Source organism: Netta rufina, assembly GCF_964035555.1.
Source record: "Netta rufina genome assembly, chromosome: 1".
NCBI classification, from domain to species: domain Eukaryota; kingdom Metazoa; phylum Chordata; class Aves; order Anseriformes; family Anatidae; genus Netta; species Netta rufina.
Window position 1 is genome coordinate 168,114,789 of NC_140123.1, and position 15,696 is coordinate 168,130,484.

At 35.5% G+C, this 15,696-nt stretch overlaps 1 protein-coding gene across 1 annotated transcript in view; it reads right to left on the minus strand.

Annotated features, from left to right (window-relative positions):
* TRHDE (thyrotropin releasing hormone degrading enzyme) overlaps positions 1-15,696 on the minus strand; it is a gene marked incomplete at both ends in the record, with an annotated part of 198,963 nt that overhangs the window by 79,371 nt on the left and 103,896 nt on the right. The window contains one exon of the mRNA XM_084302453.1: positions 3,838-3,903. Within this exon, the coding sequence (XP_084158579.1) occupies positions 3,838-3,903 (66 nt within the window). The remainder of the gene's footprint in view (positions 1-3,837; positions 3,904-15,696) is intronic.

Here is a 15,696-nt window from a genome sequence, read left to right on the forward strand (position 1 = left end):
TCTAAGTATCAGACCTTCACATCACTGTGCTCTTTCTCTATATTTAAATGGAGGAGAAGGGAGGGGTGGGGGGCGGGGAGAGAACACTGATAACTTGAAGAGGTGCATTACATTAAGGCAGTAAAACTTTCCTAGAAATGCGTCCAGTGGCACCAGTCAAGAAAGCAACAATTCATTTCAGGCACGTAGAATATGAACAACGGCCTACAGATGAAAATTTCATACAAATCTAAAATTAGTTTGCAAATAGCTGCCCTGAGTGATGACTGAACAATGAGGTCAATTTTGGTGTCTTCTGCTGACCAAGCCTCTTCATATTCCAAGTGATATCCTAGCTGATTAATGGCCTTTTGACTGAAAAGCAACAACACTGTAAGAAGAGTCCTGACAATAGTATTCAGTTACATGCACCCCTTCAGTTTCTGTGGAGCACAGCAAACTTGGTATATCACGAAAGATGTCAGGACTTTCAAAAAGAAAGAAATCTCCTAGTATAAGAAGGAAAGGTTCATTTGTTTTTTTCTACAAACACAACAGTTGTGACTTTTTTGTGTCCAGCTGTTACCAGCTATGGCTATTATTGACGTTATTCAATTACTCATTACAGTCAATATAAACGCTTTCTCTTTTGTTTTTGTCTATGGCCTGCTACGTGAAAACTGAGAAAGTTCTGTCTTTGTTTCTAAACCTTGTGTTTGAAAATGTCACATGATTCAAGATACCCTCTGTCTTTGGAGGGCTTCCAGAAAATCATACCTTCACTAAGTGTGGCTGCACTTTTACAAGGGAAATTCCACACTATATATTCACTGTATAAATATACAGGGACAGGAGCAGGCCTGTTATTTCAATAGATATGAATCTCTCCAAACCCATGTATTCTATAAAACTGAGTGTTACTGCTACATTTTTACTTCCTCACAGACTCTTCAATAATACCATTTGCTGAATTGCGGGCATCGTGGGCTCCTTTATACATTTGCTTCAGCTCATAATCATTGTCAAAAATATCCGTCAAAGAGCCCTGCTTCCCTTCATCGACTTTTTCCTTTTCCTTTTTAACACAATTGATTGTTTTCTTTGACATGTAAGGGATTTTTCTCCCACAGGCTATCTTGACTTGTTCTCCAGAAAGTCCACCTGCTAGGTGATAGCATGTAATTAGACCAAGACAATGTAAGTGGCAAGGAACAAAAAAGGTAGATAGCCCATTAGCTTCTTGCTATAAACTTTATCCTTTCCTCTCCTTAGTTCAAAGGCTTGTTAGCACATTTTTTGTAGCTTCTCTTATATAAAACTCTAACTCTGCAGCTCTTAATTAGATGATGAATCATACTTTGACTTCAATGAAACCACAAACACTCAACGTAAATGCAAATAAAAGGTTACTCATTTTGGTTTATGGTGGTGTATTAAGACTACAGGAATACTCTCTTAACATCTTTGAAACACTAAGTCTTTTTGACTAACACACTGAAAAGAATTGAAATAATGATAATTATTATTAACACTGATATGTTCTAATGTACTGGAAGCTAATGACAAATAAAGCAAACAAGATAAAACAGAGGTCCTTCAGAACTCAGTTACTCAGTAAACCATTAGAATGACCCAAGAGAAATGAACTATCAAGTCCACTTTTAGAGTGTTTGTTACTTGAAAAGATTTTAAAATAGTAGTAATAAAGCCTTGCTTTTGCTTCTTGAGTTCTGCCATTTAGTTGAACACTGGAATTCCATAATAAAACTGGATTCAAGAGAACATAATGCTAAACCCCAAGTAATAGTACTGGGGTTAAAGAGCTAAAAAGCCTAAACAAATGCACAGTAGAAACAGTAAATAAGTCATCCAGTTCCCCTTATCTTTACCAAAGCTAGCATTCCAACTCTACAGTACAAGGACACTATTTTGTTTTATCTATAAACCACAAAGAATTAATGAATTAGAGGCATTTCCAATTGTGTAACTTGTAGTTTATGAACAAACTTATTAACATTATCTTTCATTTTGTCCAACTCAGAGATATATGCATGGAAAATCTCTATCTGAACTTCAATTTTATTTTTTTTTAATAAAAAGTAGAATAGCATCTTCCAACTAATGCCACGATTTTAACTACTTAGATTTTCACAGATAGATTTTTCACTGAAGTTGATAACAGAAGAATTTCTATTAGAGCAGAACCAGTGAAAAGCAGCAACAATAGGAAAACACTCAAGCTAACAAACAAAGCCCCATTACAACCTTAAGGTTATTATGATTGTTTAGTTTGATCTAAACTTTTTTATTTTTCCTAAATTTATTTCAGGACAACTTTCACATTGTTATTTCTCAGGCAAATGTAGAAGAAAACAGAAAAAGCAGATTTGAGACATATGTATTAAAACCATCCCTTTCTGAAATTCTGAGTGAAATGCCTTTGTGGGAAAGCTGAATTTCTTTACAAATGTATCTGTGCAAGCAACAGTTTTTGGTTGGAATATGAAGTGTGCTGGATAGAAGTCTTATTGATTTAAATGAGACGAGGATTTCACCCTTAACATAAACAAGATTTTATGGAGGAAACTTTTGAGTTCAAGATTTCTTATCTGGGTGAGATTAAGTAACTTATCTGAACTGATGTTATAACTAAGGAAATGAGCCAAATGGGCCCAATAAATAAGCTATCCACAAAATGTGAATGCCCTATAAAACCTCCAAAAAGCCAGCATGTTTCCTTTCATTGCCTACCAAATGGAACACACCTCTCTATGACATAGCCAATACATTCATGTAACTTTTGTTTTATATTTTGTCTTCCAATTCATTTTGGTTAGAGGTAGAATTATTGTGTTAAAAAAAAAAATGACCTGATTCCAGACGTAGTTTATTTAAATTTCAAAATGAAAAGCTTACTAAGAGCAGATAAGATTGATTGTTCTTTCCATCTTAGCATAATTGTATTTCAGGTGAACATCAATTTACTTTAAAGGACACTTCTAAGTAGCAGGCTGCATCATACATAATTCATCAATCACAGCTGCCTGTAACATGATTTACTCAAGCAGAATTCAATGGAATAGAGGGAGTCGCATTGTTTTTTATGCTGTGGCCTGTTTGTTTTTAAATAGTTTACGAAACATTCATTTGCACTGTATTATTGCTAAAAAGAGTTCATCCTTGGTTCATCAGCAGGTAGAATTTCTTCATACAGAAACGATTCTTCAGATTTCTTTTAAAAGGTAAAATGAGTCTTGAAAACATCATTAAGGCAAAGAGCACTAAATGTTCATGAAAGGAAAAAATAGAGCTCAAAGATTTTTATATGGAGTAGGAGAATGCAAAAGTATTTACCTGAAAAGCATTACTAGTTTTTAGTGCTGTATATTTTCTATCTGCTTTGACGTCATTTGTTATTGCTTTCTTACCAGTATGCACATGTAATTGAAGAGAAGTAGCTCCTTCCTCAGATAGCCCTTCACTCGGTTGTCTCATGGATAAAATGACCTATACTTGACAATATGCACAAATAGGACACAAAACTGTGCATCAGCTAAAGTGCAATTGCTAGATACAGCAAGAAGTAGATGTAACACTTTCATTTACAGGGACACCGCCTTGTGTGCTATACTGCTCACTGTTTTCTACCAAATTCAGCTTCAGCGACACGTTGGTGCCTCAGACAGTCCTGAAGTAAAGAACCATTTCCACAAACAGATGCAAATAGAGCTTTAAAAGAAAAAAAAAAAAAAGAAAAAAAAAAAAAAGAAAAAAAAGAAAAAAAAAAGAAAAAAAAAGAGAGAGTGCAAAAGAAGCTGCTAGAAATACACACTTGCACAAAGAAATTTCTTTACTTACTTGTAAACCCATTTGAAACACAGAGTGACCCATAAAATTAGCCAACATTCGAATTAAAGCTGCACCCTGTGGGAAATGATACAGGAAAAAAAGAAGTTACTGGTTTTGCATATCAATATTATACAATCACAACAATTCGAAGTATGCAATTCCATTCAACAATATCATCTTAGAAACTTGTGATTGCTATAATTTCTAATTGTGCTGGATTGAAAAAAAGAGAAAGAAGATGCAAACATTTACAAGGAAAAGTGAATTAGTTGCCCCAACCGTTCTGTGTACTCAGTAGTACTGCAGTATTTAGTGAGGGCAAAAAACAATGTCCATGATAAATTCTACCAAAATGATTATTCATCATATATTTATTTTAATTATACTGGAAATAAGGATTTAGTGATAATAATTCCTTTATAAAAGCCTTCAAGACCTAGTGATCTAGAAGTGGATCATTTTCATAAGAATTTTTTAAAATGTCAATATTCATACTTGACTTTATTAATAGACAGCTTATTTCTCACAAGATCATGCAAAGAGGTTAAGTATTTGTATAATATATTTCCTGTACTTATACCAGTTCTTATCCCTTGCCCCTTCAGACAAAGGAGTAAGATCTAAAAAAATTCTTTTGTTTCACAGGTGATTCCAATTGTCAGTACTTATACTAAGAACCAGACATACACTTGCCAGAATGCCTTTCTTTAAGACATCCCTTGTGTTTTCCCAGTCCTTCTCAGTACAACCACAACTGCTTTGCATTTTCCCCTTGCACAAGTGCTGTGTTTCAAGCAGAAATACCTTTGCAAATCTGATTTGATGATTTGGCTATAATATTCCATTTTGCAGTCCAATTTCAGGAAAATCAGCATCCCAATCCCATAACTAAACTTGTTATACTTAATGCTGATCACTGTATGAGAAGGAGGATGGTTTGTATTTCAAAATGGTGAATCAAAGGCCAATATGATGTTAGAACTCAACCTCAGCTACATATGTAGATTCAGGAATTAGGTTAATGCTCAGTTAGAAAAAATAAATTAAAAAAAAAAATAAATCACAGATTTAGAAATTCCCAGGTACTAAAGCCAAAAGGGTTGTTATAATAAAGCAATATTACTCCTGCATTAACAGAAGTAAAACAGTAATTTAGGTAAAAACCCTATTGCTTCTCTTCACATAACATCTATTTTAGAAAGATTCAAGAAAAGGAAAATGTTTCACAGTGTTACATAGCTTGTCAAAACTAGTATTTACTCTAGCTCTAGCATTTAAAATGTGAACCCTTCTTTCTAATTTGAGTTTCACTAGTTTCAGCTTTCAAAACCAGAGTTTATGGCTTTTCCTGTTAAACTAAAGTTCAAATTAGTTTTGGAATTCAACAGTTGTTCAGTTTTTAGACTGTTTAACACATTCTACTGATTTTTTGTGCAGTGCCTATTTTTGAAGTAATGAAGGAAGCATCTGTAGTAATCAACATTTTAAACAACAATATACATCAAAAAGATTAATAACTTGTTAGTAAATCATAAGAAAGCAAGTTTTTCACATAGGCAGCAACAAGTAATATATAGTTAATAAAGTAACTGAAGAAAAAAAATAAATTCAGGAGATGTTTGTAATTGCTTATAAGAAATGGACAGCAGATAAACAAAACAAAACAGACAAAAAAAAAAAGTGTTTGCATTATTAGTACTATGCTGGGTTTTTACGGTGGTACTTAATCTTACCAGGAGACCAATCATATCAGGAACACACGGCACTATAAAAAATAATCCCTATCCACACAGATTATTATCAGAACAGACAAGACTATAGGCCAGGAAGCATTATTACCCTCATTTTACCAGAGGAACAGAGTGAGTAAAGTTCTCAGAGATGTTTAAGCAGATAAATAGCAGACAAATCTGTTTAAGCAGATAAACAGTAGACCAAAAAAAAAAAATCCAATAAAAAGATAAATCCTATTTATTTGTTAACTAACTTGGAAAGGGCAACCCAAAACATCCTTAACAGAACCAAAACAACATAAAAATAGAAAAGAGATCAGTCCAAATTCTTAACAACAAAGACATTCTTCCACTCATCACACATCCTTTTTCCTGCTCATTTCTCAGTATTCTGGGGTCCCCTTCTTCATTTCTCAGAGTCTGAATTTCACATAGGAACAAAGACACATATTCCTATAGGCACCTTAGCTCTACTGATTTCTGTGAAAAGTAAACAAATGCCTTCATATGATCTTGCCCACAGAGTCTTTTTCTATCCAGAGACCAAGAACTGTCAGACAGACATAAAATAATTATAAAATTGCTCTCACAGCTCTCATTTAGCCACATCATGGATGGAACTATGGCTGGCCTTTACACAGCAAACAAAATAAAAAAGCAAATAAAGTCTGAACAGGAGATCCAAGGCACAAAGGCAGAACTACTCTCTCTGGATCCATTTGTTTTCACAGATACTTTAGAATTACTTTCTAATTACCTTCAGGAAATCCAGAAGTCCATTTACAACATCCAGAACAACAATGTGCCTGACCCAATTCTGCTATCTTCCCCACACAGTTTGCCTATCTGGATGACTTATTTGCCAAAGAATAGTACAGGAAATGAAAGAGAGGGAAAACAGAAAATTACACAACCTCAAGGGGTAAAAAAAATGTCTTGAGGAGAAGGGAGAAGAAACAGAGGAGCAAATTCAGCCCTTGGTGTGGAGGGAAAAGAGATTGGAGGAAAAAAAAATGTGAGAAAACCACTTATTTCAACATTTTTGCACTTCAAAGGCAGGCAAAACAGAATAGGGACACGTTCCTAAGAAGAACTGAAGCAATCAATACAATCCCAGCTCTAGGAAGGAAAGGAAAGGACAGGTAACACTGATACTCTGGAGATGAAGAGAAACGTCTTTGCAGAGGTGGGATTAAAAAGTCTGAGTAACTGGCATAAGGAAGGGGGGGACTTACTAAAAGATAGACTTGAAGAATGATCCTAACTAGAGGGATGTAGCAAGGAAACAGTATGTTCAGCTGCAAAAGCAATGGAATAAATAGCTTTGGGATTGTCTAAATGGCCCCAAATGCTAGCATTTTCATTGTATATTCACATAGCAAGGAGTGAACTATAGATCCCAGAGAACCTGTGCTTCCAACCCTCTGAAAGCTTCTCTGACCGAGACCTAAACCTATAAATCCTAAATCACAACAAATCTGTCCTGCTGCAGAGGATGCTCTTTGGAACCTGGCAGTATCATTCCCTGAACACCCTGACATGCAACTGATCTGCTTCCCATTTCATTCTCAGAGCCACTTCTGCTCCGCCAACATTTGTCCAACCAAGGAATGATGTATGGAGTCTTGAGAAGTGAACCTGGCTCTCTTACAGGGCACAACAGCCATTTATTGATGATTTAAGTGCTTTCCTCCAGGCAGTGGATGACTCAGTACCCTGTCAAGAGGCAAAAAGCATTGGTTTAAGAGGTCTAATGGAAAGCAATTCCTTCCTATTCACAAAACGCATCTGCATTCCTGGCCATACCAAATCTGGCCCATCTTAACAGGGAAAAGGTATGTACCCCATTTAAATAAAAGTTTACTCACAGAAATATACTAGATATTCAATCAATGACTAGTTCTTGTGAAGCACTTTTCCGTAGCAGATCTCAAAGTGCTTTGTGAGGCATTGGTATAAATACCCTTCCCCTTACAAAATGGGAAACTGAGGCACACCATAGTGAAATCATTTACTGAAGATCACCCAGCATGTTCATCATGCAACCTGGGACACAGTAGAAGCTTCCTCAGCCTCTGCAATGTGACACTACTGCTACTGGAAAGGGAGGTAGAACATCAGCTGCTCCATGGAAATAACTGCATGTGCAGACCTTGTATACAAAGTGCTCCTGGGAAAAAGCAAGCACATTGCCAATTAGCCAATAGTGGCTGAAATGCTGTAAATTTATGCTATTTCCTTCCCTGAAGAGAAATGTTTGCACACCCACACCATGGTAAAGACCATCCATAATAAAATGAGGAGCAAAATTTCTTTATATGTGAGATGAACTTGTCTTTGAAATCTAGAAAATATAGACTCACAGTTAAGTCATCCCATCTAATTCTCTCATGTCAACATAATAATATGATTTCAACCTTGATCTCATATTAAATTAAGCTAATTTTTAAAGACTCACTCCTGCATTTTGTGATTTTGATCACAAAATGCAGGAGTGTGACTATGGCATCACTACAGGTCACAATTACTGTAAGTTAATTTAATTCTCTTTTTAAATGATCCAATTTTACTATATCTGAATTCTTAAACTAATTGTTTCACTTGCAATTTGCATTCCGTAATCATTTTTTATACAAAAGAAAGTACCAAATGGAATTTTATTCAGCAGGGAAAAAAAAAAAAAAAAAGTGTGCCATAAGTTTTAACCCACAAAAAATATCACTATTACCATACTACAGAGTACTGTTATACAGCCACATAGTATGGGATGCATCTGACTAAATGCAGATATCAGCAACACCTCTGTTTACAATTAGTTTAGTGGTCTAGTCTTTCTTTACATTCAATGGACAGAATCTGTCACTTCTGGATGCACTTTATCTCCAGACTGATCAGATGACTTGTACCTTAAAAGCACCACCTCTCATATTTGACTCCAAAATGAGCAGTGGGTGAGTAGTTCATATGCATCTATCTGCACTACAGATATCTAAAGTGAGGTGAGATGAATTCAACTGCCTTGTCCTAAAAGGCCATACAGAGATTGATACCCCACTCTGCTACGAGAGTTCTATACTGGTAGGTATAAAATTTCTGAAATATTAAGATACACAACTGGTGTGACACCACCCTTTCATATATGTATATATGGCATATAAGGCATATAGGCAAATATAGGCATATAATAAATCATATCTCATTTTTAACTTTCATATAAGAAAACCTTCTAAGGCAGGTATTCAAGAGAGGACCCTGAAGAGAGGTCAGTGTGCTTGCTAGCTGAAGGTGGATATTCTGTACCAAACAGACAGCAGAGAAAATGCTTAAAATTATGAACTAGTGAATCCATTGCAGACAATCAGACAATGTGTAAATCAGAAAACCAGAATACAAGATTATGCAGAAGGTAGAAGGCAAGGACAAGGGACCATGTGTGAAGAGATACAGTTGAGTAGCAAACTCATTCAGCATTATTCTTTTAAGGACCAAAAATTATGTCAGTATTCTAAAAAGTGCTCATGAGTGAAAATTGTCACCAACAGAACAGAAATTTTGAACTACAACTGATTCTCATAAGGGTGAAATAATCTATCATTCTGTAAATGAACTGGAGTGGAGGAAGATAAAGAGACCATAAAAGGCTGACTTAGAGAAAGCAGAGCTCTTCCATCCTCCTATCTTCCTTCCCACCAAATCTTGTCTCTTTTTTTTTTTTTTTTTCCCCCTAGAACATCATTTTTTTCTTTCTGCTTTTGTATGTTTTGTTGTTTTTGTTCTAAGGGTAGGACTGCGATTCATGTGACAGAATGCAGATGCCTACATGGTAACTTTCTGATGCTTACTCAAGTTTTATGCATCTGAGCCAGCTGCTTAGACTCCCTTTAAAGGCAATGGAGAGAGAAGTGAGCACTTCAGCTCATCCTAATTCATTTCATCTGAAAACATGCATCTAAAATAGCACGGATAAATTTCACCCTAAAATTTCCTGTTTATCTTCAGTGATGATACAGGGAGGTTAGAGGACTAGTTAACTGCAGGAGTCTATGCAGCAAACATCCCAAGTTCAATAACATAAATCTCTTTAAAGATATTTTATCCTGAAAGTCATGGAGCAACCCTGGAAAATGTAAAAGTATAAACAATGCAGAAACACTTTCCTGAGTTTACAACATCTGAGACAGCATCTTGAAGGCTTGCTTATCAATTTATTTCAAGTAACACCAATCAGTAATAACAATTACATAGATCTCTATATATGCCTTCTTCACTGAATGTCCACCTTGCCATCCTTGTCTAGGAATAAAAGTTGATTGCTTCAATTTAGTTCAGAACAATCTCTTTCGTGACATAAAATCTAAAATCCGAAAGGTTATGGAAACCACCACCAAGGTACACAAGGTGTAAGTGTGGAGTGAAGTACCAAGGAGAGGAGCATTGGACTACCAACCAAAATTACATAACTGAATTTCTGGGGAAAAAAAAAATCAATTTCCTACAAATCCTCTACTTCCCCCTTTTGCAGTCACTTCTCTCATTTCTAAAAGAACATTGAGACACAAGAGACTTAGTAACAGTCTTCTATTGTGCAGTAGTGAGTTCAAAATCAGTCTTGATTAATATGTAATAGTACCACTTGTCTTTCACATAAAAGTATAATTTTCATGAAATTGTAGGAGGCTTAAAGCTAGTTTCCCTTATGCTTGTATCCCTGCAATTCAAGATTAGGGTCACTTTCCCTCTAGCTAAGGGAAACATGAGCTACTCCATCCTCTACTTCAATTAAACTTGATTTTACTCGTATTATTGGTAGAGCTATTAATAACAATAGGAATTTATTATAATCACTTTCATCTTAATTGATTTTAACAAATCAGACCATATACAGGTACTCAGAAATGTACTGTTCTTTCCCAATGAGCTCTTGATTTAAGTTAGTATCAATATATGAAGTTCGATGAATACTAATATATACCAGTATTTTTTTTCCCTATATAAGTCAATATATAAACATTCCCTTCCTTAAACTATTTACTCTGTGCTATGGTACAACTGAACATAACTGAAAAAATTTTGAGAACAAGGATTTGAAGGAATGGAGTGGAAAGCCCTTTTGAATTATTTAGAAGAAAATGTTCTGTGGACAAGCAGACAGGTGGGATACAAGAAGGCCACAAGCTGTACTTATTTGGGATCATTTGCTCATTCCATTTACAATCTATGAAAAGACCTTTCCCACAGTCTGTGGCAGCACTAGTTGCTCTGCAATTCTTCATAGGAGAGTCAAAAGCTTTTGGCAAGGTGTCTTGTGAAAGACTTTTTGAAAATCCTGTGTCTCCTGACTTCCTGCACAAACTCCAGCTCGACAGTGAGACAGAATCTCCCTTTGCAGAAGTTATGTTTGGCAGGACTGACACATTTATCCATGTGCTCAGGTACTTACCCTTTACATAAAATACAGTCCCCACCTTGCTAGAATAGGAAGCTGGACTCATCAGTCTGTAGTTACGAGGACATCTTCTAGAGACCATTCTCTCTCTACATTGCCACCAGCAATTCTCTGGCACACGGGCTGTCTGCAAGGACAGCCTACACCCTATTGCCCGGAGTTCTACACTCCACACCTGCTTACTTACAGAACATGCTGGTGGGTGACACCCAGATCTACAGACTTCCTAACAACCCACTCAGCTATTTTGGTTAGTGTCTACCTACCTCAAATTGATCGTTTCTGCAACCTGTTACAAAGAATAAACTGTGCAGAATGGACTCAGCCCATTCTTCAGCAAGAAGAGTCCAATACAAATTCAGCAAGAAAGTCCAATACAAATAATTAATTATGCTTCCCTGCTATCCCCTTAAAAATCTGATAAAATCATACAAGTTGGCCATCATGTGGCCCTTCACCCAGTAACCCTGAGCCATGCCTACTGTGCATTCAAGTCAGGCATGAAACACCTTAAAAAATCAGTTAACATCACACCAACTGTGTGATCAAAACAACGCTTCCAAATTCTGACTAATACATTAATACATTTGGAATAATGATTGAAATGTATCTCTTCATGAAACATGCTGAAGAAAGAGATTTTTTAGAACTCCAAAATTAATAAAAGCAGCATTAAAAAAAAAAAAAAAAAAAAAGTTGAACATATCTTTATGGTGCTCTGTCAAATAGAAGCCTAAGGGTATCTACAGTCAAACAGGTTCTTAAGTAAATGAGTATAATTTCATTTCAGCTCAAAGTTCCTGAACTCATACACTAGTCTTAATTTCTCAAAATATTAGATAATTCTGTGACACAAAGTTCATTTCAAATATTAGAAGAGCATGTTACAAAGCACTCATATAAAGAATGCACATTTGCACATTATTTTTGTAATCTGAACACTAGCCAACAAGCAATATCCAAGTCACGTTTTCCAAAACAATCATTCTTTGTTGGTACTAAGCAACCACAGCTGGATGCCCTATGAAATTTAGCTTATTGGGAAAAACACAGCATGAATTAAAGTGAAAGAACAATGCACATCAGACATGTAGCAAAAATGTGATATTTAAAAAAGAACTCTTCCATAAAATTAGGAAACGAAATATGTCAAATCTTGCAGAAAATCTGACACAAAAAATATTTTTGATTAAGTCACATCTACAGAATTTGTTCCATACAGAACAGTGCGCATGTGTGTAAACGGCTTTTTTAAAATCTTTTCAGCTGAGTTGTTGCATTACAGTACAAGCAGTGCACTGAATTAACTGAATCGCCACCCTCAGCACCTTAAAGAAGAGGACTGAGAGATGAGGGAAGTCTGGTGTAATGTCTGTTGAGCAACTGTTATGACCTTAAGCAAATAACTAACATCCCTTTAATTTTTCTGAAAATATATAAATTTCAAAATGAAATGTATTTACCTTCCTACTTTAGTAATCTGAACCATATTTCATGGTCTACAGCCTCAGTCTGACAGTCTTGGTATGAGTGCCCTGCTCATGCTTGCAGCTATGTACTGTGGAAAGTGGAGGACTCCTGAAATACCTCTGCTAAAGATCTTCCATCTTCAGATGTTTCTACCCAAAGTACCTAAACTCTCAAAACTACAGAAGTACTCACTGAGACATTATTCTCAGAGAATTAATTAGACAATATCATCAGTCACCAGCACCAAGCCCCTATTTCATTTTCACAAAATTGAGCACTATAATGCACCAGTGTGGCTGTTTTTCTGTATTCTGCAACAGCACCTCAAAATACTACAAGAAAAATGAAGCTTAATATGTATGAATTTCATGAATGCGAATGCTTCTGTATTCAATTAGGATAAAAGAATGTATTTGCTTAAATGAGTAAACACATGCCTACAATTTCTTCCCTGTGGCAAAAATGTAAAAAGTTCAAATGAATTCCTAGAGGTTTTCCCTTCGGAAAACACATGTAAAAGCTAAGAGAAGTAAGGAAAAAGATCGATATATGCAGACTATGCATACTAGTACACAGTGTTGCAATATAAGCCTCATGCTGAAATTCTTAGTCCAGGCCATCATTTAGTGACACACTTAAGTGTGTCACAGACACATAAGCAATCTGACTTAAATGCCACAGCTCACACACAAAATTAAACAAGTAACTATGTAATTGGCTGAATTTGACTCTGACTGATTTCCCTGAATTGAGTAATAAATTCTTAGAAAAAGACTTCTTTAATTAAAAGGTGCTATCCCTGCATTATTTTTATGGTACAGACTAAAAAAAAAAAAAAATTCCTTATATTTGTCTTCTTTGCTTTTTAAAATAATGCATAATTTCCAATTGATATTTGTTTATCAAGCAATGCACACCCACAAGTTAACATGTTGATATTCAGCAATAAAAGCAGGACATATTTTAATAAACAAATTAATCTTACTCTATTCTTAAAGCTTTACTTACAGTCTGGTTGAACTAATATTTTAAAAAAAACAGCAAATATACCTATAAACTCGTAGCTTACTATGCTAAATCATCAAAGATGCAGAAGAGTATCTTATGTTGTTTTTATAGATTGTAAGGCCATTTATCCGATGCCAAAACATCACTGAAAAAGCAACATTAAACTCAAGGAGAGGTTTTCACTGGGAAATCATAATCATTTTCTATTCCGACAAACACAGCTGTTCTAGGGCTGGATAATACCAAAATGGTCAGATGGCAAGATGAGCTTTGTTGAAATATTAGTCTTAGACATAAATTGTCTTGCAAATTTAAGGAACATAACACAATGAACAAAATTCAGGAGTAAATGACCATATCTAATCATGTTCTTCAGGTGGATGTCATCCTATCATTTTCCTTCAATAATAAAATGTCTCAGTCACTTAGACAAAATGTTACTGAGACTCCATTTACAACCACAGTTTTATTTAACCTGGCCACCAAAATCCCAAATTTTATGTTCTGACAGCACTGACAAGGAGGAAAGCACCACATACTTTTTCATTAACTGCCTGTATGAGGAAGCCTTCAAGGATGTACAAACACAAAATGTTGATGACATTATTTACACAGATGGGCCATCATCAGAAGCCAAGTAAGTACTGAGTAAACCAGAGTATCTCAAGAATCTCATCTAATAATAAAGCTGGCTCCACAACTCCTTGTTTCCCATTAGAAGTAACAGGTGAAAACTTGCTCTGATTCATTTTAAAGACAAAACACCACCATTTTGCCAACAAGCTCCACTGAGAATCCAAAAGCAAATTAAGTAAAATAAAACTCAAAATTTGTGATGATTACTCCTTTGATTACTACCTAGGGGATCAGTATAATCTGATAGATAATCCTGTCAATGTGTTCTCTAGTGATACTGTATAGCACAACTTTTTTAACTAGAATATTATTCTGTAATAGAATAGATTTTTAAAGTCTGTGACTCTACACAATTTATCTTTACCAACCACATGTTTAATCTCATCAGTTTGAAATCAAGTCTGTTTGACCATTTTTTTCTATGAAACATCGCGATTACTATTTTTTTTCTAGTTTAATAAATACCACCTAAGAATTTTGTCTAAAACTTTGTCATTTGTCTAAAACTGATTTGTAACTAACTACAGTTATACATGCCTGCTCTCTTTTAATACTTTTTTTTTAAGCATCAGACATTGACTTAAATATTTCTTTAAAACATCAAGTACAAAACAGGGGGACTGGCATTGTTTCAGGTAGTTCCCTTCTGAATAGAGGTCCTGCAGGCCTGCAAAATCTACACCAGACTAGTGAGAATTTACCAATCATATTTTCTATGTCAGCTATTTTCTTTTTACTCTATTTCAGCTATCTACAGTTTATTTTCTATTTCCAATTCTTACAGTTTGCAACAAGTTTCTTGAACACTTGTAACTGCTGCTCTTGCTTTCACCAATCTGAACTAGGATGGGTGTCAGCAAGTTATCCTTCATCTTTACTATGGAATCACTGTTTTTTAGATGCCTTCAAGGTAAATAAAAAAATAAAAAAAATAAAAAAAAAAAGAGAGAGAGAGAGAGAGAGAGAGAAACTACATCTGAAGTCTTAAGAAGGCACAGCAGTCAGCTTTCTGTTTTAGCCTTGGCTGAAAATTAACATTACAAAGTAAAGAAAGAGAGGCAGAAAACGTAAGAGCACTTCAGGATCTCCAGTTCATAGGTGGGTGTCTTGCTGCAAGCCCACCTTCATCACTTTAAGGCATGGAAACATCTGAGACACTGACGCACCAACTTCTGTTGGGGACAGAAGTATAATAAAGGATGGCAGGGCACAGTGTCTGGAGTCACCACTGCCAATTCTGCTTTGATCACTTGCTCCAGGCCTTGGGAGCTCCCATTTGCCATTGCCTTTGAGGGGGAACAGGCAGAAGAAGGTTCTGTACTACAACAGGCTGTGGCTTCCCGCTTGCTCTGCCTTGTGTCAGCCTGACTGAGCAGTCTAAGGAGCTCTTCTTTAAAATACAGTGCTTTTATTAACATTTGTTTTCCATTTTTTTTATATATTCTCAAACTCATGTATAGTTTTCCCTAGCTTGGGGAAACATATGCTCCTAAAGCATTGTAGGTATCTTGTTGTTTATACACCTCACACAGTGGTTTCTGTTTCTTCTTCAGAAAATACTAAGCCAGTATACAC